The sequence below is a fragment of the Heloderma suspectum genome, chromosome 10 (assembly GCF_057233095.1).
Source record: "Heloderma suspectum isolate Gila_16-S chromosome 10, 16-S_ref, whole genome shotgun sequence".
Taxonomy (NCBI): domain Eukaryota; kingdom Metazoa; phylum Chordata; class Lepidosauria; order Squamata; family Helodermatidae; genus Heloderma; species Heloderma suspectum.
The window spans coordinates 4217501-4239314 of record NC_139467.1 but is presented as its reverse complement, the minus strand read 5'-3'; the positions used below and the strand labels follow the sequence as shown (position 1 = coordinate 4239314).

At 49.0% G+C, this 21814-nt stretch overlaps 1 protein-coding gene across 1 annotated transcript in view; it reads right to left on the bottom strand.

Annotated features, from left to right (window-relative positions):
• Positions 1–21814, bottom strand: part of SUPT5H (SPT5 homolog, DSIF elongation factor subunit) — a 41570-nt gene that overhangs the window by 5202 nt on the left and 14554 nt on the right. Inside the window, exons 6-25 of the mRNA XM_084814683.1 lie at positions 20458–20526; positions 20267–20332; positions 20013–20043; positions 19781–19849; positions 16691–16942; positions 15152–15241; positions 14381–14451; positions 13961–14066; positions 12030–12123; positions 11616–11752; positions 10951–11106; positions 9735–9881; positions 8976–9122; positions 7570–7695; positions 5823–5907; positions 4279–4386; positions 3539–3641; positions 3144–3268; positions 745–850; positions 497–655 (exon numbers count right to left, since the gene is read on the bottom strand). Coding sequence (XP_084670809.1) covers positions 497–655; positions 745–850; positions 3144–3268; positions 3539–3641; positions 4279–4386; positions 5823–5907; positions 7570–7695; positions 8976–9122; positions 9735–9881; positions 10951–11106; positions 11616–11752; positions 12030–12123; positions 13961–14066; positions 14381–14451; positions 15152–15241; positions 16691–16942; positions 19781–19849; positions 20013–20043; positions 20267–20332; positions 20458–20526 — 2247 coding nt within the window. The remainder of the gene's footprint in view (positions 1–496; positions 656–744; positions 851–3143; positions 3269–3538; positions 3642–4278; positions 4387–5822; positions 5908–7569; positions 7696–8975; positions 9123–9734; positions 9882–10950; positions 11107–11615; positions 11753–12029; positions 12124–13960; positions 14067–14380; positions 14452–15151; positions 15242–16690; positions 16943–19780; positions 19850–20012; positions 20044–20266; positions 20333–20457; positions 20527–21814) is intronic.

Here is a 21814-nt window from a genome sequence, read left to right as displayed (position 1 = left end):
AACATCAGGTTTTACTCCTCAAAAGATACCAGTGTAAGCCCGGGACAACTGTCAAGAGACAGCTCTTGGGAAGGCTCAGCGCCATTACCCTTTTGACCAGCATGCAAACCGAACTGGCTCTCTACCTGATGTGCTTGCTAATTCACCCCCATCTTAGCTAATAAGGTGCTTTCCCCCCTTCTTTCTCCATTTGCAGAAATGAAAACCCATCTGTGAAGCGCAGAAAAGGGGTGGGTAGGGGAGGTCACAACTAGGGAGGAGCTGTAGCTCAGTGGTAGAGTCCCTGCCCTGCATGCAGAAAATCCCAGGCTCGATCCCCGTCATCTCCAATTAGGACAGGAAAACCTCCCATCTGAAACTCTGGAGAGTCATTGCTGCCACTCTGCATTGAAATGCTGGGCTATACGGGCCAAGGGTCTGAGCTGGTATGAAGCAGCTTCTGATGTGCCTATGTGCCCTTCATTCCCACTCCCCCTTCCAGGTCTGATGCACTTACATGGCTGGGGTGCCAGGTGTCTGAGGATTGTATGGTGGGTTAACCTGTGGGGAAGAAGGGTCGGGATAGCCAGGGGTCTGTGGGTTGGGGGTTCCCCCATAGCCTTGCGGAGAAGGGGTGGGCTCATCATCGAAACCATAGTCGAACTCCTCCTCTGCCCTGTGGATAAGGAAACACAAAGTGGTCATGCTTGGCTTGACAGGTCCTTGCCTGGAGCCTGCCCTCAGTCCCCGAGTGGCGCGACCAACCTGGAGGGCGTGTTGGGGTTGTTGGGGTCCCAAGCCCCGCTCTGCGCAGGTGTCCGGCTGCCGTCGTGCAAGGGTGTTTGAGAGCCGTAGTGAGGAGTCCGGTTGCCTGGAAGGCAGACACACATTGCAACATTAAGGCTCAAAACCAAGGCCAGAGGAGTGCTGCGTTGCAAATGTTGTGCCCAAGTGACCCACATCCTGGAGGCGGTGTGCAGGGATCTCCTCACTTTTGTGCATCCTGCTTCTTAAAATTATTATTGTACACAATTTATTGTGGCTTTGCTTATCAAGGGAAAAAGCAAGGATTTTGCAAGGCACTGAAGCCCACACCACTGGAAGTTTGATTCAGACACTCCCCTCTCTTCTGAGCTTTCAGGTATAAGAACAACAGAAGAGCCCTGCTGGATCAGACCTGCCCACAGTCCAGCATTCTGTTCACACAGTGGCCAACCAGCTGCCCACAGGAAACCCACAAGCAGGACACAAGTGAAACAGCACCCTCCCACCCCTGTTCTCCAGCAACTGGTGTACATACTGCCTCTGATACCGGAGGTAGCACAGAGGCATCAGGACTAGTAGCCATTGATAGACAAATAATTGTTATTATGCATGGTGTGGAGAAAGTGGAGAGGGAGGTATTTTTCTCCCTCTCTAACAATACTAGAACCCAGTGGGGTCACCCATGAAGCTGACTGGTGAGTATTCAGGACAGATCACAGGAAGGACTTCACACAGCGTATAGTTCAACTATGGAATCTGCTGCCACTAGATGTAGCGATGGCCATTAATTTGGATGGCTTTAAAAGGGGATTAGTCTTCTCGAGGAATTTGCATGGTTTGTGCCTCTATCATGTCTCCCCTTACTTGCCTTTTTTGCAAGTTAAACAATCCCAGCTGTTGTAACCTTCCCTCATAGGGGAGTTGTTCCAGCCCCTTGATAATTTTAGTTGCCCTTTTCTGTACTTTTATCAGCTCTACAATATCTTTTTTTTAGGTGCAGTGACCAGAACTGTACACAGTATTCTAAGTGTGGTCTAATACATTCTAAGCATGTATTGCCCACACCCTTTGCAGGCAAGAAAGACTAGAACCTTGGTGTGCTTTTTTAAAGTTAAGGACGCATACACAAAGCTGACGGCAGAGGATGAGATGGCTAGATAGCATCACTGATGCAATGAATATGAACTTGAGCACGCTCCGGGAGAGAGCGCAGGACAGGAAGGCCTGGCGTGCTATGGTCCATGGGGTCACGAAGAGTCGGACACGACTGAACGACTGAAGAACAACAACAACAACAACACAAAGCTGAGATTTCTTAGGGAGCTGAATTCTGCATCCAGTCTAGGCTTTTTCAATGCTCTGTAGCAGCCGTCCCCAACCTGGTGTTCTCCAGATATGTTGGACCAGAATGCCTAGCACAGATGGCAGGGGGAATAATGGAATTGTGGTCCAGCACATCTGGAGAGCACCAGGTTGGGGGAGGCTGCTCTGTGGAATCGCGGCATACACTAAGTCCTGGGTAGGATGGACTGCACCATTGATTATGGAAACCCCATTATAAAAACTCCCAGTAGTTTACCCCTTGTCTCAACAGTTATGTGTAAAAATAGTGCTTGGTGTTGTCTCTGGGAGTGGATTGGAGTTCCAGCAGTTGGAAAAAGGAGGTAGAGAAGTGTGTCCCTTGACTGTCCCACCCCCTAAGCCCCTCATAGGTCAGCCAACCTGCCCATCTTCAGCTCCTTCTGCCCCTTCCATCAGGAAGGCAGATTGTGGAACAAGGACTACGACAGCGACCAGAAGAAACTGCCATAAAACACCTCCATGTATTTTAATATATTGAACATTTCTGTGGATTTCAGTTGTAAGTTGCATTGGGAAAGGCAGGGCTAAATTAAGGCAGGGGGCTAGAGTTATGCTAACCGAATACGTACAGGCATGTGTTTGATCTACCTAATTTATTGCGTACGAAAGATGTTTTAAAATATAACATTAAAATATTAAATATCAAATAAGATGGTCAAGGGCAATAGCGAAGTCAATACTTCTAGCATATGTTTGCTTACACATATATACACTGGAAGTTTTTGTACTATCTATTATGGATTGTAAGGATCTCTCATTGTGGGAAATCAGGCTTGGATGTATGCATGCACACAGCTTACTCCAGTTGCTGAATTCAGTTTTCTGTTGCCCAGAGATGTAGGTCACCCAATATTCCACCCATTCTGATGGCACAACAGGCTTTCCAGTTACCTAGCAGCCCTGGCCTACAGGTAGGAAAGCAAGGAAACCCTCACTCGCTACTTCCCTACACTCTGTCCCCAGGGTTCAATTCTCTCTTGTTGAAGTCGCTGTTCCACAGGGAGTAGAAAAGTGCACCTGCTCTTTCCACTACTCACCATCGTGCAGCGGGGTCTGGGAGCCACACATGGGTGTGCGGGACCCTGAGCCGTACATGGGGGTCTGAGAGCCATACATAGGGGTACTCCTGTAAGTGGTCATGCTGCCTGGCCTCCTCGAACCACTACCAAAGGAAGAAAAAGTGGCAGTTAGATACTAACAGAAGTTGGTACATCAGTACATCTCCCTCTCCCTAAGAGAGAACTCCATGCTGCCATGCACAATGGTCCATCATGACACGTCTCCATCATGACACCCCACCATTACCCACCCAGGGCTTGCAAGAGTACGCAAGCTAAAGTATAAGCCAGCTCCAGATCCCCCGGTGTCTCCCCCCCGAAATATCCTGGACGGCACATCCTGCCCCCCCATGTGCCGTCTTGCCAGCTCTTACACTGTGGTGAGGCGCTGCCGATCCACCGAGATGGTCTGGCAGGTGGAGTGCAGTTCCACACGGGCCGTGGATTCCGTGGCATCCTTGACCACGCCAATGTAGCCTGGAAGAGACAAGAAGTCAGCTCACTGACTGATGTAGCCAAGGGATGCAATTGAACTAACAGACTTTCCACCGCATGGCCGGGGAGCCAAAATCTTCATTCACCTGGACCCTTAGAGCTGTTAATGAAGCCTTGGAACATGTCTACGCTACAATACCACTTAACTGTGATGGTTTACAATTCCTAGGCTTCGTTGGGTGGTAATTCTGGGACACCAGGGGGTTGCATACCAGGGGGTTGCATACCAGGGGCCTGCTAGCAGTTAGGCTTCACACAAAGCCACCATTTCCAGGTTCTGTAACGGTTATCTAGGCTGCAAGCAGTTTTTATTCAGTCTGGGGATATCAGGCTACCCCAGTTCTGTCCCAACTAATGTTCTGGAGATAGTGAGACCCTGGCCATTACCAATGCTTCTCCCAGAGTGAGGACCAGACTTCAGAAAGTCCCACTCAGGCCCAATCGCTAGACTCCATTCTTTTCTCAGTCTGACACAGTCAAGTATCATTGAAGCCCTAGGAAAGCACTTGGGAGTCTATGAGGAATTCCACACAATTCAGGCTGGCTGCACTCCATTAGAAGGGTAAAAGATGAGAATACCTGGGTGGCATTCACACGTTTAAGAAGGGGAAGGTCTTACCTTTGTAGGGCCCTTGGGAAATCCTCACTGTCTGCCCAATGAGGTCGTTGTCTCTGCGCCCGCGACCTCGGCTCATTCCACCACCGCCTCCAAAGCCGCCACGCTGTCCTGGAGAGGATGAGCACAGATACGTAGCGTGCTGATGTGCACACACCCCTCCCTCAAAGGGTCTCTCGATACATGCTGAGGCATTGTCGGTGCAAACCCAGGAATTCTGAGCATCTGTCTTCCTGACGTGGTAGATGGTCTTGCTACCACCACCCTTTTATAGGAGACAAGCGCGATCAGACTGACATCCTCAGTATCAGAGGTGCTCCAGTCACATTGCACCAGCAGGAGGGACCATGCCGCAGTGGCAGACCACATGCTTCATACACAGTAACTTCTCGGTTCAGTCCCTGGCCTCTCCAGTGAAGAGGATCTCAGACTGGGAAAGACTCCTTTCAGCCCCAGACCGGGGAAAGCTGCTGCAAGTCAGCCCTAGTAGAGAGTACTAACCTAGCTGGGCCGCAAACACTGCATAAAGCCACTTGGTATGTCCTGCATCAAGGAATGCAACGTAACGCAGCAAGAGGCTGTTCATCCCAGCAAGAAGAAAGATGTTGAGAGGTGGAGGTGAATCCTGGATGTCCCCTTGGCACAAGTGCCCTCTACACTTACCCCTGGCACTGTTGCCTCCGGCAGTTTCTCTGCCCTAGTCAGGGTGGAAAGCCACCTCCCCGCCAGGACTGCCCTGCTTCCAAGGGCCCCACTGGCAGCACAGAGGTGGGGAACAGACTCATCCAGCTCTGCCTGTTCCGAGAGGAGGTCATGCCTGCACAGGCAGACCAGAATGCCTGCCTGCCTGCTTCCCCGCCCCCTTCTTTCCGGCATCCCAGCAAGCATCTGCCAAGCCCTGAAGAGCATCATGTGACAACCCTGGGCTGGCTTCCTCCACTCAGGAACCAGGCATTGCAGACACAGTGCTGGAGTCCCTGCCTGTTCCTCCCCCTCGGCCCTCAGATCCTTTTGTTTTGTAAGGTAAGAAGCAAGGATCAGGTGAAGAAATAGGGCAAGAGAGAAGCTAAAAGAGAAAGAGCCCTCAGGAAAGAGAAAGCTTGGTGAGGAACCGCCAGAGATCCACCTCAGAGCTAGGCAGGAGCGTAACTGGAAGTTGGCTGCTCCTCTGCTGGGGAGGGCACCTCAAGCTGGGTCTGTATATATCTGCCTCTCGAAGCAGGTGGGAGGAGCAACCACCCAAAGACCTCCTCCTCCCCTGCAGGAAGAGCCGCCTTGCCTTTGGCAGTGAAGCAGGCGCCTCTCAGCTATCTCAGCTTAGCTGTGGAAAGATCCAGTTTCCTTATCCTTTTTTTTCTTTTCCAATTTCCCTCCCTTACTCTTTCCCCTTGGTATCTTCACCAAGTTTCATTATTTCTTCTGGCCTAATGCTGCCGCTGATTTTCAACCCTGTTTCTCCTCACAGTGGTGGTAGTGGTGGTCAGGGCAGCCGGGGGGATAATAGATGCAACGCAGTTCCCAGGATGCACAAGCACAACTTGGCTCACCTCCAGCACTGGGATGCATGGGACTGTTGATGCGAGGACTCATGGGTGCAAAGCCGCCAATGGTAAAGTTTGTGACATCCCGGGGCTGCAAAAGAGGGAAAGTCAGTTCAAACCAAGCAGCTTGCCAGTATGCTGTCCCCGTCTCCGCCCTCCGCATCCCCCCCGCCCCCACACACACTCACATCTGGCCTGTTCGACCCAAAGATACAGTATCCAGCCCAGCCATGAGAGGCCATTACGGATGACAGCAGCGGAAAAGCTTTGCTTTGCATAAGCTTTGCTAAGACCCAGAAGTCGCCTGTGGGTCAGAGTGACCCTGACAGCCTGCCTGATAAAACCTTTGATGTAAAGCTGCTTGGGATGCCAGCTAGGAATGATGGGAGTTGCAGTCCAACACATCTGGAGGGCACCAGGTTGGGGAAGGCTGGTATAACATTATGAAGTTGCGCTATAGCAAGTTTTGGACAGTCCCCCCACCCACCCTGGCCCCATCCTGCCGTCCTCCTCCTCCAGAACAGCCACAAGAAGACTGGAAGCTTCTGCTTGTATTTTTGATTAACCACAACTTAGAATGTTGTTTGAACCCAACAAACTGTTGTTAAACTTAACTGTGGTTAATGGGAACAGCCAGCTTCATTTGCCAAGGTTTGAAGTTGGCTTGTTTCCACCAACCAGTTAGGATTAACCACAGTTTGCTGGGTTGGAACAACATGACATGCTGCACTGGAGGAGGAAAAGGAGGCATGCAAGCCCAAGGCTCACCTAGGCTTATTCTCATAACGCCAAGCTATGATCCAAACCAGCTCCTACCAAGAAGAAGCTGTTGGATGAGACTCTGGCCCCACAGAGGATAAGGAAGGTCTTGTTTGGTCACTCAGCAACTGGGAAAGCCCTGCCTAGGCTGGCAGTGACGGCATTTGGGTTTGAGATGTTAACATGGAAATGTACTTCCAAGGCAACTGGGAAACTGATGGACACTGGTGATGTTTTGGACACTGGTGATGTTTTGGCCAGATAACATTAAGGTAACAAGGGAGAATAGAAAGATTCTATGCCCAACTTTTTTGCCAACTCTAAGCAAAGTAGCAAAGGTCTGGCCCCACCTCTGATCGATATAAAAAGCCTGGGATGAGAAATAAGCACCACCTCCAGTTCTCATTTCCTTTTTCCTCTCTTTGCTCTTACTTCCTTTCCTTCTTTTCTAGAAGCTGTGGACTCAGTAGTTATGAACTGCTTAGAATGTTATTTAACTTAGAAGGGGTTAGGATGACTTAGCTCTTGAGTATGTGTGCTGGAGGAAGTTTAAGACGATTCTGGAATATAATACACAATAGGGCTTGACTTAAGGCGCAACGCTATGCAAATTTAGACAGAAAAAAGTCCTACAACTCCCAGCATGCCCCAGCCAACATGGCTGGCTGGAGCACAGTGAGAGTTGTAGGACTTTTTTTTCTGTCTAAACATGCATAGGGTTGTGCCCTAAATTTGCTTGATTTCTATTTAGTTCTCCACAATCCTTATTTGCTGTATGATTTCCTCACTACCTCCACTTGCTTTATTTCTTTTTCTACTGTCAAGTATCATGCCTCAATAATCCATTTCAGTTTCAATCGTGAGTTTGTGGTCTTTCTTCATGGTTCAGCCTTACCCACTCAGATGCAATTTCAACCCAAGCTTACACACCCTTCAGAGAGAGGCAGCGATGCCTCTGCCCATATGCCCTAAGCCAAGAAAGATCTCTCCTTACCTTTGAGCCTCCAGCCAGGACCAAATGACGAGTCTTGCACACGAACATGCCCCCGTTTTCCACCAGCTTCTTGCAATGCAGGAAAGCAAAGCCCCTGAACAGGTGACGGATCTCTCCTTCCCGGCCCTGGAAGAAGAGTAGAGTCACAAGAGCTGTCCCAAGTCACCAAAATGGGTCAGAATGGCCAGGATTCCCCATCCTGCTGTCCTCAGCAGACCTCCCACAAAGCACACATACAAAGCTGAAACAAAGATACTTGGCCATGTGTCAGGGGAAGGAACTCTTGCCATCAGGGACTCTAAACCAGAAGAGAACAGAGCATGAAGGCAGGCTAGAACCAGGTTGCCTCATGAATCACCTCACCTCTCATGAATCTATTCGAATTTTAAAACCAATGTCAGAGGCCCCATACTCTATCCCATATAAGATTAGACAGGGAGGCTGAAGAGACAGGATGTTCGTGGGGGGGAGAACGGGACATCAAACTGTGGAATACCCTCCTGATGAAAGGCATTCTACACTTGCCACTGGACTCTTTGTTTCCAGATGCCTATTGAAAACTTTATTTCAGCAGGATTTTTGTGTTTAACTATTCTGCTGCTTTAAAGATCCCCCACCCCCGATGGTTGTTTTTCAGTTTGTTTCTGACTTCTGCTGTGATTTTATGACTGCTGTTTTTAAAGTTTTATTGCTGCCACTTTACTATTTTACGCATTAATTTTGGTTTGGATTGTTTTTTGTTTTAAATTGTTCTCACTTTGAATGCTACATGGAAAAGTGGGAATACTAGTACTAAAAAGGAGAGGGGGCGCCTTGGGCTGCAGCAGATTTTGGGTGTTATCAAGGGTCCCAGAACGGGGGACACGTGTGCCTGATCCGCAGGCTACAATCCACGGGGAAGCTCACCCGCACATGCCTCACTGAAATGACCAGAAGCTGCACAAGAACACAACGGTGCTGAGCCCAAGGGCGCCTTTTGGACAGTTAGCCCCAGGCACCAAAAATGCCTCCGGCCAGACCCACTTCGAACCTTTTGCTCCATCCATATCTGAAATGCAGCTGCTCCGGGGGATGAGGTGGAAAACTACACACCGCAGGTTTTGGGTAGAGACAGGCCAACCACTTCACCCCACCGTAGCAGTGGCACAAAGGTCTATTAGCCCTGCTGAGTTCTGGCCAAAAAAAGCAGGAATTAGTCCTGCCTTAAACAAAACTCATTGACACATTTGTTTAGTGGCGGCGAGAGCAGCTTTGAGCACCAGCAACAGCACTTATCGGAGCCATGGCCCCCCACTCCACACTGCAGGCTGTCTGCCATCACAGCCACACCCTGAGACAATGGGCAGGGGAGCTGCACTCCTGTGAGTCAGCCAAGCACCTGGTGCTGCATCCGCCCAGCCCCTCACCGAGTGCGGCCCGTCAATGACTTTCACAATGTCCTTCACGTGGATGTTATTCTGCTCTGAGTCCAAGGCCACCGCAAATCGGTTGTCTTTCTTCCGGTTCACTGCCTGGTGCCTGACAGTCACCACTTTGCCATACATGTTGAGGACCTGAGGGAAGAGAAAAAAGGCTGAGAGCTAGAGTGGAGGGAGAGGTACAAAGCAGGAAGCCCCACGGCCCCCTGCACAGAAATAGCCATCAGTCCTACGGTCTGGGAGCAGACCGAGGCAACAGTGAAGGCTCAGCAAAGAAAGGCAGCATCCGGTGGACACGCGGATGGATGCTTTTGCTTCGAGCTTTTCTAACCGAGCCTTCCCACTTCTCCAAGATACACAGGAAGGTGCCCTATGCCAGGTCACCACAGCCCAGTAGCGTTATAGGGTCAGTGGTAGAGCATTCCATCCCTGGAATCTCCAGCTACAGCAGGAAAAGCTCTTGCCTGAAACCCTGGAGAGCCATTGCTGCCTGTCAGTGGATAATACTGGGCTAGATGGACCAACGGTCTGACTCCATATAAGGCAGCTGCCTTTCTTCCCACTAGTGCCCTCTGACTGGCAGTGGCTCTCCAGGGGCAGCAAAAGGCATCAACAGCCAGGGTGCGAAAGGAGCAGAGCTCTGGAGTCTGAACTACCACCACACACACACACACACACACACACACACACACACACACACTCTCTCTCTCCCCCCCAGCCAAAGCTCAAGAGGCAGCGCACACCCACCTGGAAGGTCTCCCGCTCCAGGCGGACAATGACCCCAACTGTCTGAGGGTCCAGCTGCACCAGCTCCCCCCACTCGTGCTGGCCACCCACATCCACACCAGAAGCTGTCTCTGAGCAGAGCTGGAGGTCTCGGGGGAGGACTTTGAGCTGCAGGAGGGGAAGATAGGGTGCAACTTTGAAAAGGCAGTTTCAAACTGTGAATTAGGCGCATCTACGTAAAAGAGCACAAACTCAGAAAGTCCAGAAAACCGAGCTGGCTCTCCTTCCAAAGGCAGCAGCTGGGGCGACGTGCGTGTTCTACATTTGTAAACTATAACATCCCAAGTATATAATCAACTCTTGCAAAATTTACTGCAGTAGCCATTTATAAATCTGCTTTATTGGCAAGACCCAGCTCTATTCATAGAGCATTCCCCCCTGCTCTCTCTCTCCCCCTCCCCGGTCCACATTGAGAATCCCAGTACAGATCAGGAAAATGTATATACCACAGGATCATAGAAAGCTCAGAGAACCTGGTATGGGGCACAAACTTTAGTGGAGAATCTTGGATTCTGAAGTCTCAGAAGCCACACGGGTGGCTCAGCAGGGCTTTCTTTTCCTGAGGGGAAGGCACTGCACACCTGCTATCCCCAACTGGCAAAAGGGCAGGAGAATAAATTATGCCAAATTGGTGGAAATAGGCCAAATATGCATAATTTAAACTGGTCAATGACCTAAGCATTGTTCTGGTGCTGATTTTTTAAAGCACACAGGGGGAAAAAAGGGTATAGACCGCCCTAGAAAAAATTAATGAGTCGGAGCCAGTCGCAACAGAGGGAGCCATATCACAGGGCAGTAGGCACAGTGTAACATGGAGCCCGCTGGTTCCCACCCCAGCCCTTGACTACTGGAAGCTCCTCAGCTCCCAGAAGAAGCAAGGAAGCAGTCCCCCCTTCTTTCTTTGAAACAAAAGCTGAAATAGAAGACCAATCCTCCGGGAATTCTATAGTCCTGTTTCTAAACTGGTCCTATTCCACAGCAAAGCATTTCTGTGGCTTCTGGTCCTGAACCGCAGAACAGAATGAAAGTGCTACACTCTGAGGCTGCTTCTTATTCCACATTGAGCACCTGAATGATTCAACTGCAGGGTCCAGTATTATTGCAGGTGTCACACATTGTTGGAGGCGCTCCCCACCACGACACTGCACAGGCTTTTCTCCACTGCCCCATGACTCACCTCATGCATCGTAAGGTCAGAGAAGAGGATAACAAAATTTTCCTCCACACGCACAATCAGCCCCGTGTCGCCTTCAAAGCGCCCGGCAATCACCTTCACGTGGTCCCCCATTTTGAAGTATTTGCGCAACTCCTGGGCTGGGAACTCCAACATGTCCTGGGGTGTAAGGCAAAAAAGGTGGAGAAGGAACAAATCACAACAGGTGAAGCCAACTGGTAGAAGAGCTGCTGGTCTGAGTCCCCAGGACAGTTCTCCCTGTCGGAAGGGAACAAGGGTCCCCCTGTACCTTGGGGGAGGCATGGCGCAGTGGGAGAGCTTATGTTTTGTCCCAGGTTCAAGCCCAGCATCTCCAGTTGTAAAGGATCAGGCAAGAAGTGAGATGAGGGACCATGCTCTGCCTGAGACTCTGGAAAGCCACTGCCAGTCAAACTAAAACAATACTGGGCCAGATGGACCAAAGACCTGACTTACTGTAACTTCTTCTTCCCCAACCTGGTGCCCTCCAGATGTTTTGGACTACAACTCCCAGCATTCCTGACTAGTGCCCATGCTGGCTGAGAATTATGGGAGTGGCAGTCCAGCACACCTAGAGGGCTCCAGGCTGGGGAAAGCTGCTTTACCTACTCAAAAGTCATGTTGCCAGACGGAGGACCAGAAGCCCGTACCTTGAGGTCTTCATGCTTCGGCATGATGGTGATCTTGTTCCCATCCACACTCAGGATCTTGCCCTGAAGGTTGATCAACTCCCCCTCACACACCTCCACATTGTCCCCAGGCTGGAAGTTGTGCTCCCGTTCCTTCCCTAAAAGCAGCAAGAACAGAAGTGAACCAGTACAGCCTAGACAACCTCACCACAGCCCTTCTATGGGGAAAAGGGGCACAGCAAACACCAGGAGAGGGCAACATGCTGCAGGTTCACTGCCGAAAACATGGGGGCTTTGGTCCTCCCAGAAGGCCCAACAAACCTGGGCAAGTTTACCCCATGTCCTCTTGGCCAGGAACAGCACGTGCTAGAAAAGTTAGCACCCTGTGGAGGAGGAGGAGGATAGAACAAGCAAAGGCTACCACGGCCGTCCTACCTGTGCTTTCTGTCACCACCTCCAGGTCAATCCCTTCTGGTTGGTCTTCGAATTTCTCCAGCTCAGACAGAGTGGGCTTCACTCCTTCTGTGATCTGATGCCCAGAAACAGAACAGGTGATAGGGGGATAGAGAGGAAGGAAATTACACAGAGCAGGCTGAGGAAGGTTGGGAGACCAGCGCGGGCTCCATCCACACCAAGCCTGAAACATTTCAAAGGTCTCCCCAAGTTCAATTTCTCTCGTCTTTGTGCAGGACAGATCTGACAGTCCCCCACCCCAGAACATCATGGCATCAGTGGTGCTCCCTTTGCTATCCAGGACACGGCAGCGCAGCCCCACCAGGATCAACCTGAGGACTAGAAGCATAAGAGAATGGACCCAAATGGGAATCCATTGGAGCCAGCCACCGGTCTGGGAATAATCAGGGAGATCAGGAATCTGCCAGGCCAGCACCTTGATACATGTAGCAGGACACATTATTCAGTGCAGTTAGCTAGTAGTCACCTAAAGAATTCAATCTAGTTCATTTAACCCTCCATCCCTCAATACATACACTCCAAATAAGATGCATTCAAGTTTCTAATCCTCAAGCCCTGTGGGTTTCACCAAGTTGCTTGGGAGGCTTGTAACTGATTTTAGCTGTCGGTACTTTGTTGGAGATCATTATGACTAACTACCATAAAGAATGCAAATCACTCAAGAATTGCCTTTCTTGTGAAGCCTTTGGCATAACCTCCAATTCCCGTGCCCTGTTGTAATGCAGCCCGTAACTCAGCCAAAGCACATGAAACTGAAACGACTGCAGGCAGCTCCCCTGTTTACCCCTGCCTTCACTTCCTCTGTCCTTTCCCCATATTGAATTTTAGATTGCAAGCTCCTTGGGGCAGGCAGCTATCCTACTGCTCTTTGTAAAGTGCCATGTAAACTGAGCTCAATAGTCCTCGGGGCGACAGAGACAGAGCTGAAGTTATGCAGGCAAGGCCTGCCCAGGAATTCCTAGTGCTCAGGATGCAGGACAGCTGTGTTCAGCACACCTACCAGCTCCTTCCCACGACCTGACACTAGGCCTCACATGCCTGCTTTCCCTCCCCAGGGTGTCTCAAGACCAGCTGTGATGGGGAGGCCTGTCGATCAATAGCAGAGCTTGTCTTTTGCATGCAGAAGATCCAGGGTTCCATCTCTGGCAGCAGGTAGGAGATGGAAGGAAAGACCTCTGCCGAGATGCCCCCAAAGCTCCCTGCAGGCCGAATGATAGCAAAGGGGCAGGACCACACCCCCAGGCAGCATTTGGTCCCTGGCAGGAGCATCGCAGGGATCATCCTCCCGGCCCACCTGCCAGGAACTGGAGAAGGCCCACACACAGCAAGCCAGTTTCGCTTGTCCCACGCCTTTTCCCTTGGTGGAGAAGGTGCAGGGCAGGTGAAGCTGCTTAGCCCTGCTTTGCTCAAAGCTCACTTGCCAGGTGCTTGTAAGCACCGGAGCTCCTGCATACACCAGGTGAGGATGCAGCTGCCACCCTCCCAGTCCTCCTGCCATCTCTGATCCCCACCTCCTCCCAAAGCCCTGGATGGCTTCCAGACCAGGGAGCAGGGTTTGGGGAGGGAACCAAAGCCTCCAAGTGCTGGAGTAGACTTGCAGGCCAGAGGCTGCCTACCCGTGGCCTAGACCCTGGAAGGCCACTCCTCTGGTGATACTGCTGCTGTTACTACTAGTACTAATTAAATTCTTTAGGTGCCTTTCTCAAAAAAAAAAAAACAACCCCACCCAAGGTGACTTACAATGGTCAGACTTGGGATAAAGCAGCTTCCTACATTTCTATGACCTGGCACAATGCCAGCTTTTCTTAGAGGCCCGGGGTCTAAAGTAAGAATCCTCCCTGCAACCCCCCACCCCCACCCCCATCATGTTTCCCCAAGGCCCCAATCCTCACCACAGCAGACATAGCAAAGCTCTTGAAGAGGAAACCTTTCCGGCTGTAGCGATTCCCTTCAAAGATGAGGAAATCCCCATCGGAGGCCACATCTCCACCCAAAGACCTGGAATCGAAGGGCGGGCAAGAGTGAATGGCCAAGCATGACCACCAGTGGAAGAACTACTGGAGGCAGGACTTGGAGAGACCTGGCTCCATCTGCAGCAGGGGACACATTCATTAAGCCCCAGGAGCAACTTCGAGTTGAAGGAGCTGGAGAAATCAGCCCTGCATCAGTTTCCCCACACTGCAGAACCCACAGCTGTTATAGATCAACCAGCACAGCTTGTCCACCCTGTGTCCATCTCAGTCCCTTCAGCACCAATTTCCAGTCATAATCACCAACACTTGGACCATCTGCCCCCCCCCCCCAACACTCACCTGATCTTTTCAGCATCAAAAAGACGCTGTGGGGGACGCTTGAACTTCTTCCGCTTTGCAAACCAGTCTTTCTGCAGGGGAAGAGGAGAAAGTGCTACAGGAGTCCTGGCGTGTCTTCACCACAGCCTCCAGAAATAACTTGGGAAGAGTGGTTTTAGGGAGGAGTAGAGATGCATCCATCTCCAGTGTGGATCGCTGGAACTTTATTACAAAATGAAGCCCACAAGACACTAACTTGTACAGGCAGCCGCCTGAAGTTTAAATACACCAAAGGGTTAAAATGAAACACCTCTTCCTTTATCAGACTGTCAAGAGGAGCAGTCGCTAACCCATGCCCTCCGGATGTGTTGGGATACAATACTTTTAAACTTAAGTTAAAGACCTTTTATTTACAAAAGAATTTGGTGCCTGATTTATTAGTTTTGGTATTTTTAGGTTGTATTGTTGTTGTATTTTAAACAATTTTATTGTGATTGTTGATTTAGTAGTACTTGTTTTATTAATATTGTAAGCTGCTCAGTGCTCTTTTGGAGGAAGGGCACAGTATAAGAATTTTAAATAAAAAGTAAACTCCCAGCATCCCTAGCCAGCATGGTCATATGGGCTGGGGATAATGGGAGTTGAGCCCTGGAGGACATCTGGTCAGGGAAGGCTGGTCAAAGGAATCCAGCTTGGGGAAATCAGCCAGATGCACTGGAAGGTGAAACGAAGGCCCAGCAAAACTTTGTTTTTTAACCAAGAGGGCTTCTGCAATAAGCTCGGCCAACGTACCACACTCATGCGGGCTTTGATGCGGTCAAAATCAATACGCGGGATCATCTTCAGCGAGATCTGATTCTGGCTCGGCTCCACATAATCCACCTAAAGAGAAGGGGAGGGGGGGAAGAATGGCACCGGTGAATGTCAAGGTGACAGCCAGCAGGTCAGGCAACATACACGCTGAGCCTCCACTCACCAGCAAGCCAGCCCACAGGATCCCACAAGTAGAGAGCACAGGCACTACGAAATAGACCCGTCTTCCCCAATGAGGTGCCCTCCAGATCTGCTGGCCTACACCTCCCGTGATCCCCAGCCAGAACAGCCATCTGGAGGGCACCAGGTTGGGGATGGCTGAAATAGACACTTGTGTGCAGAGCAAAACGGCAGAGCGAAGTTGGCCAAGCCACATTCTACAAGCAAAGGAGCAGGACCCCCAACTGTCCATCAGGCAGCTTCACAGAGTGTCTCATCCCACACGCCCCACACGCTCGAGATCTTCAGAGGTGGCTGCCGCTGCCACTTGAGGCAGGCTGAGCAGCAGCAGCAAGTGGGTGGTACCCATACTGTGTAGCATCCTACTTAGGGAGGCCTGCCTGGACCAAGTCACGGGAGGCCTGGAGGAAGTAACCTTTTCATTTAGAAAGGTGTCTTGGTCTGGAAGGTGGCTGCTGATGTCCTTTTGTGGGGCAGTTGAGGATCAATCTGCTTTATTGTTTTCAATGCATTTGATATATAATGAAGAACAAATAGATGGTACCAAATCTCTCCCCCTTAACCCCTTGACTTATCCTCCCTCAATCCTTACTCCCACCTGTAAATAAACTTTCAATACATGGAAAAGAATTTTACCACATCCTGCCCTCCTCACCCTTGTCTCTCCCTCCCTCTGTTGTTTTCTCCATTGCCCATTTTAAATCAGAAACTCCTACAAAGGGGGGCACGACGTCGCTTTTGCCTATGTAACTCTGTAAAGCATCATATATGCTGATAGCAGTGTAGAAATAATTACGTAAAATAATTTTTGAAGTCTTGGTAGCTTTGTAAGCCGCTTGGGATGTTGACAGACAGCCATATAAATCCAACAACAGGAACAACAGTAATAAAAATAGCTGTCATGGAAGTTGTATGGGGGGGGCGCTACTTGGTGCAATACAGATCTTAGAATAAATTCCAAACCTCAATATTTGGCCAACCACCCCCATCTGATTCTGAGCAACCCCCCAGCATTCCTCAAGGGAAATTTTAGTTGGGTACTATTTCATGCATGTCAAATCCTGACATTAACAATGTTGAGTGGGGCAGGGGGCAGAGCCTTCCCTTCCACAGTGGGTTGCAAGCAAAGCACCTGCAAAGAAATCAGAATAGCCCTCGAATGCCTCTATCCAACTCTGCCTTCCACCCAGCGTGGTTACTTGCTTCTGTCACTGCTCCAGGAAGACCTTCCCAGATGCCATGGTTAAACCCTCTTCCTGATTTCCCTTCTGGATGTGTTCAGCTTTACCAGGTCTGGATACTCAGTGATTCTGAAAGCCAGCCAGGGTTTCAGCTCACCTGAGCAATGTCGTCCTTATAGATGCCCCGCTTGAGCCGGACCCAGGACTTGGGCTTCAGGTTGGTCACCTCCTTCACCACCTTCAGCACGTCCGTCATCTCCTTGATGGGCACCATCTGCTGGTTCCAGTAGCCCATCCGGAGGTTGCCCACCCCTTCGATGGCCTGCTTCACATGGGTCTGCTTGTAGGCCTCCACGTAGATGTAACCCTTCACATGCTCAGGGGCAACCACTGACTTGATCTGCAAGGGCTGCGGAGTTTAAAAAGGGCAGGGGCAGGAAGAATTACATAAGGTATAGGCTCAGAACATCACTTATACAAGCCGGAACAGCACAAGAGTCTCCGAGATACAGCAGAAGGCTGTAAGCAAACTCTTAACATGGTTACCACTAACCATCTTTCATCTGTTGTTTATATGCTCCAAGCATGCTGCACTTGGGACTGAATAAACAAATGAAAGAAAGCACTTTGGCATCATCTTGATTCCCTTCTGCCCATTCCATCTTCTGCCATGGGAGGGCGGGCACCCAATTTCCTAGTCTGCTAAGGATTCAGCAGGGTGGGGCATTTTTCCCCAGCTCATGCTGTCTCCCACCATGGGAGGGGCATGCCTGTACATGTGAATTTTTACAGAGGTTTCAGAGCTTTCTTTAAGTGGGGCTGTGATTTTACAGACACGCAGGAAAGTTGTGAGATTTGACAGTGTATGCAGAAGTCAGGGTTTCTGATACTTTCAATTTCATTTTTTAAATAAATGCGGCTTTCCAACCACCATGGGTTGAGAAGATGTGCCTGAAAATACCTAAGTAGTGAATGCCTGGTATGATCTCAGAAGCCAGAGAGATGGTCACATTCCTCATAGCAAAGGGGATGGAACTGAAGCAGGATCCAATATGTAAAATCACCAAGAGGCAGAAGAAGTTACGCAAAACCAGAAAAGCAGGCAAATGCACGTACTTAAAATCAGACTTCAGAATTCAACCCCTCTCAGTGCAGAATTTGTTATCTATTCTAACGGATCGCAACCCCCTGCCCTACTCTAGCACTAGCTCTTACAGAGCCGCATCCAACTGCCAGTGGGGGAGGGGAAGCTCGTGCGATGGAAAGCTCCTCTCCACAAACCCCATGCATGCAGAAGTCTTGCAAATCAGAGAGAAGACTCTGAGCTGAGGTATGCCAGCTTCCTATTTTGGTTTGTCCCAAGGAGGATTCTATTGCGCGAGCCTCCCAGCAGCAATTGGAAGTGGCAGTTTCACCACCTCAGGAAGGCAGGCAGGATGGTAGGCATCCACCAATCCACTTGGACTGCTCACCAGGGCTAAGTGCCTCTGGCCCTTTGCCCAGCAGGATGTCTAGCAGTACACAGATCCCCTCCTTTCCCAAAGCTGTCAGTAGCATTGTAGTTTGTTTCTCCAAAGTAACCACAGGAGTCTGTCAAGTAACAGGAGAGACTCCTGCATCTCCTCTCTTTATTCCTACTGTGACAAATATTTGCCCCAGAAGCCTTTGCATTTTGCAAGACTCCTGCACCAACCCGTATAATAGGTTGGTGCACCAATCTTGCAAATATTTATCCAAAATAGTTATTGTCTTCCACATTGCTTCCATAAATTGCAAAACTCTCCTAAGCTATCATTTTCAGAGAGAAACAAATGAAATATTAAGATATATTCCTATATTAAGTTTGAAACAGTTTGATTCTGATGAAGCATTCTGACAGAAGCATTCAGGCTCACAGGCTGTGACTTTTCACGGAACTTTTCACTGACCTCAAGGCTTGCTGACATGAGAAAAGCAAGGTAGAACTATTTTCCCAATTAAACTCAGGAAAAAGCAAAATGGGCATCAGATAAGAAAGTTGAGAAAAGGAAGGATAACTGCTTACTGGACTACTTTTTACATGTGTTCCATGTATGATGCTAATACGTGATCATAAAATATTTTAAAAAGTAAAAAGAACCTGTAGAACAGAAGCAGCTGGTATCCTATTTGGGAGATTTACAGAAATGTATCTCAGCATTGCTGATAAGATATGAAGTAAACGTATCACCCCAAATCATAGCTAGTAATTTTGGAAAAAAAAACAGAGAAACTATGTTTTGTAGAAAGCATACATAAGTTATTAAGGAATCATATAAATATGAAGGAGAAAATACAGAGACTTTAGAACCAAACATTGGTTCTCACCAGGACATACCCACCTGTCCTCATGAGAGACCAAAACATCTACCTCATTAACTTCTCTGCTCCATTTTGCTCCCAGTTCAGAAATGTTATGGGGTAAGATACTCCTAGATCTAAACTTTTAAAAATGTTTTTGTTTTAAATCAAAACATTTAAAAATGTGTTTGCTTAAAACATCAACTTTATATTTCTTGTCTATCTTCAATGCTCTTATATCAAATGTAAACCATGTAGAAACTGCTTAAGATTTGAAAGTAAAAGATTAAAAGACACACCTGTTCTCAGAGTCCTCTATTTAAAAACTCTGTGTGTTAATACCAGGAATTTTGTAAATTTACAATTTCCCTGGTGACACTTTGTTCCTGGCGTATGGTATGGTATGGTATGAGTTACCTGCTGATCCATGATCAGGCTAAATACAAAAATCCCAAACCATAATATCCCTAGACAAGGACAAATCTGTCACAATACCCTATACCCTAGTACAAATGAAAGGAGACCTGCCTCTCTTCCAATCCCTCTGTGTCAGAGGACTTGAGGAGAGGCAGGGAAAAGTCTTCTCATATGTCCTACCTTTGGAGAAAGTCAAGAAACTGCAGGAGTCTTTCCCCCACTTTTTCTTCTCAATACCCTGTTGTAAATAAGACAACACTCCCACACCTCTCTTGCAAACCCTCTGCTTGTTCCAGAGGATTCAGGGACGGGAAGGGATTGATGGGCCAGATAATAACCGCTGGCTAGTAAGCCAAGCAAACATATGTGGACCCCTGCCAAGGACTCAGGAGGGATTAAGGGTAGAGCACTACATGGCAGGCATCCTGCATCTGAAGGACCTAACCACAGAGCCAAAGAAAAACTGAAACATCAGAGTCTTCTTCCCTTTCCCACTTTCTGCCAGACTTACTGTGTCCGTGAACTGGTAGGCAATGAACTTCCTCATCAGGGCAATGGCTGTAGCCCGCTCCTCTCCGATCTGGAGGCCAGCGCAGGAGAAACACAAGAGAAACATCAGAATGAGAACTGACGCTAGGTGGCAATCCAAATGAGACAAAGTCAAAGCAACCCTGCCAACAAGATGTCTAGTGAAGGTTCAGGTACTGTGATGCCGATGTGGGCCTGAACCTGCTGGGACTTACCTTACATTTCACAGTCCAGAGGTTGGGATCCCTGAATGGTGGGAGAACAAACAACATGAAGTCAGTTTGTCTCGTCCAAGTAATTGTTAACTGTTCTTTACACCAGGCCCAAGGCATCTCAGCCAGGCCATCTCAGCCACCATCCTGTTCTTCTACCCTGAGTCCCTCCCCAAGGCCTCCACCCCGTAAGTCTCAGATGCCCACTTCTTCTGCTCTGGCAAAAATACACAACCCAGAACATGCCAAGTGCTTACTTGACTCCAGGCAATAACTGCTGCTGGGTGATGTCATCAGAGAGCTCATCAGATCCACCGTACACCCTAAAGAAATAAGCCGAGGGAAGAACTGAGTCATTTGGGACAGGGGACAATGCAAGAAGCTGGCCAGTGAGACATTAAAAAGGAGCAAAGGTGAACCACCCACAGGACAGAAGCTGCATACTCACGTCTCGCCAACTGAGGACTTGGCGTATTTCTTCATGTAATACTCGCCCAGCTCCTCCTCTCGTTGGTCCCTGGGTGGGGGATGGGGAAGAACAGAGGAGCAATGAGTCAGAAAGCCCACCCTTCAAACATCACTGTAGCCATCCTCAAAATGGAGGTAGTACTGGTCAAGCTTTTACACTGCTCTAAGAATTGCTGAGTGAAGAGCTTTCAACACTTGATCTGCTATATAAATGTTGATGAGAAACATCATTATTAGCTGCTAGAAAGCTAGCAATAGATGGCTCACATTTGTTGGGGGCCATCTGATGCTCAACACCTAAGAGCTTGTAATTCACCAATCCTTGCTACTCATCTCACTGAATCTCCCCACCCCCTCCAGCCCCCAAGCCAATGCTTCTGATCTACCTCTGGTCCTCTTTGATGATAAATACAGGGCTAGAAAAGGCCATTTTTGTTTGCCCTGCTGGGAGAATTACTCCAGTTATATCACTACTACAGATGTGAAACTACAGTCACTGATACACAGAGAACACCAACTGAAAGTGGCACCACAGAACCCTGCCAAGTGATTACTTGATAAAAGACCTACTTTTTCATGGTGTGCACGAACTGCTAGCGTGCGTGGAAGTGGCACCCAAAAAGGAGCAGATCCTCTAAATGTACCTAACTTTGCTATTTAATATAACAGTAAAATGACAGTTTGTTAAGGATGTGGACTTCCATCAGGCAAAATTTCATTTCCACAAAGGGGCTGCAGGGGACACATAAACCATCATGCAGTTTCGATCTGGGAACTTCCGGTCGGAGCTAATGTCACCCTTGCAGCATTCTGCGAAGTCTCTGTGAATGCGATCTCAAACAGCTGTTTAAAAGGGTGAAAAACCTTTTCATCTCTCCCCTGGAATGAAAAGGGGAGGCAAGGCAGCATCTGGATGAAGTCTTGGTAAATTAGTCCTCTCGGCGAAGCAGCAGGGCGGCTGAATTCCGAGACTCCCCTCCCAGAGCTTAATCATAGCCAAAAGTTGTTTTGAAACTCCTATCTAAATAGGAGAAATTAGGGCTGACATGCTCCATTGTAATTTATGGATTAAGAAATACCAACAATATCTGAGGAATGGTTTAAGAAATATTAACAATATTTGAGGATATTTGACGACCTGTTTGAAGAGAAACATGGCTACAGCAAGGAGAAAAAAGGAAATGCATCTCCACCTACTCCCCCGTACCTCCTGTGGCAAAGGTGCCAAGAACCGAAAATACAGGGGAGTTATTTACTCTGATAAAAGCTTTATCTTCGCAATTTGCTGAACAGGCTAAGAGGTTGGATACAATTCAAAATTCCATCACCACCCTGCA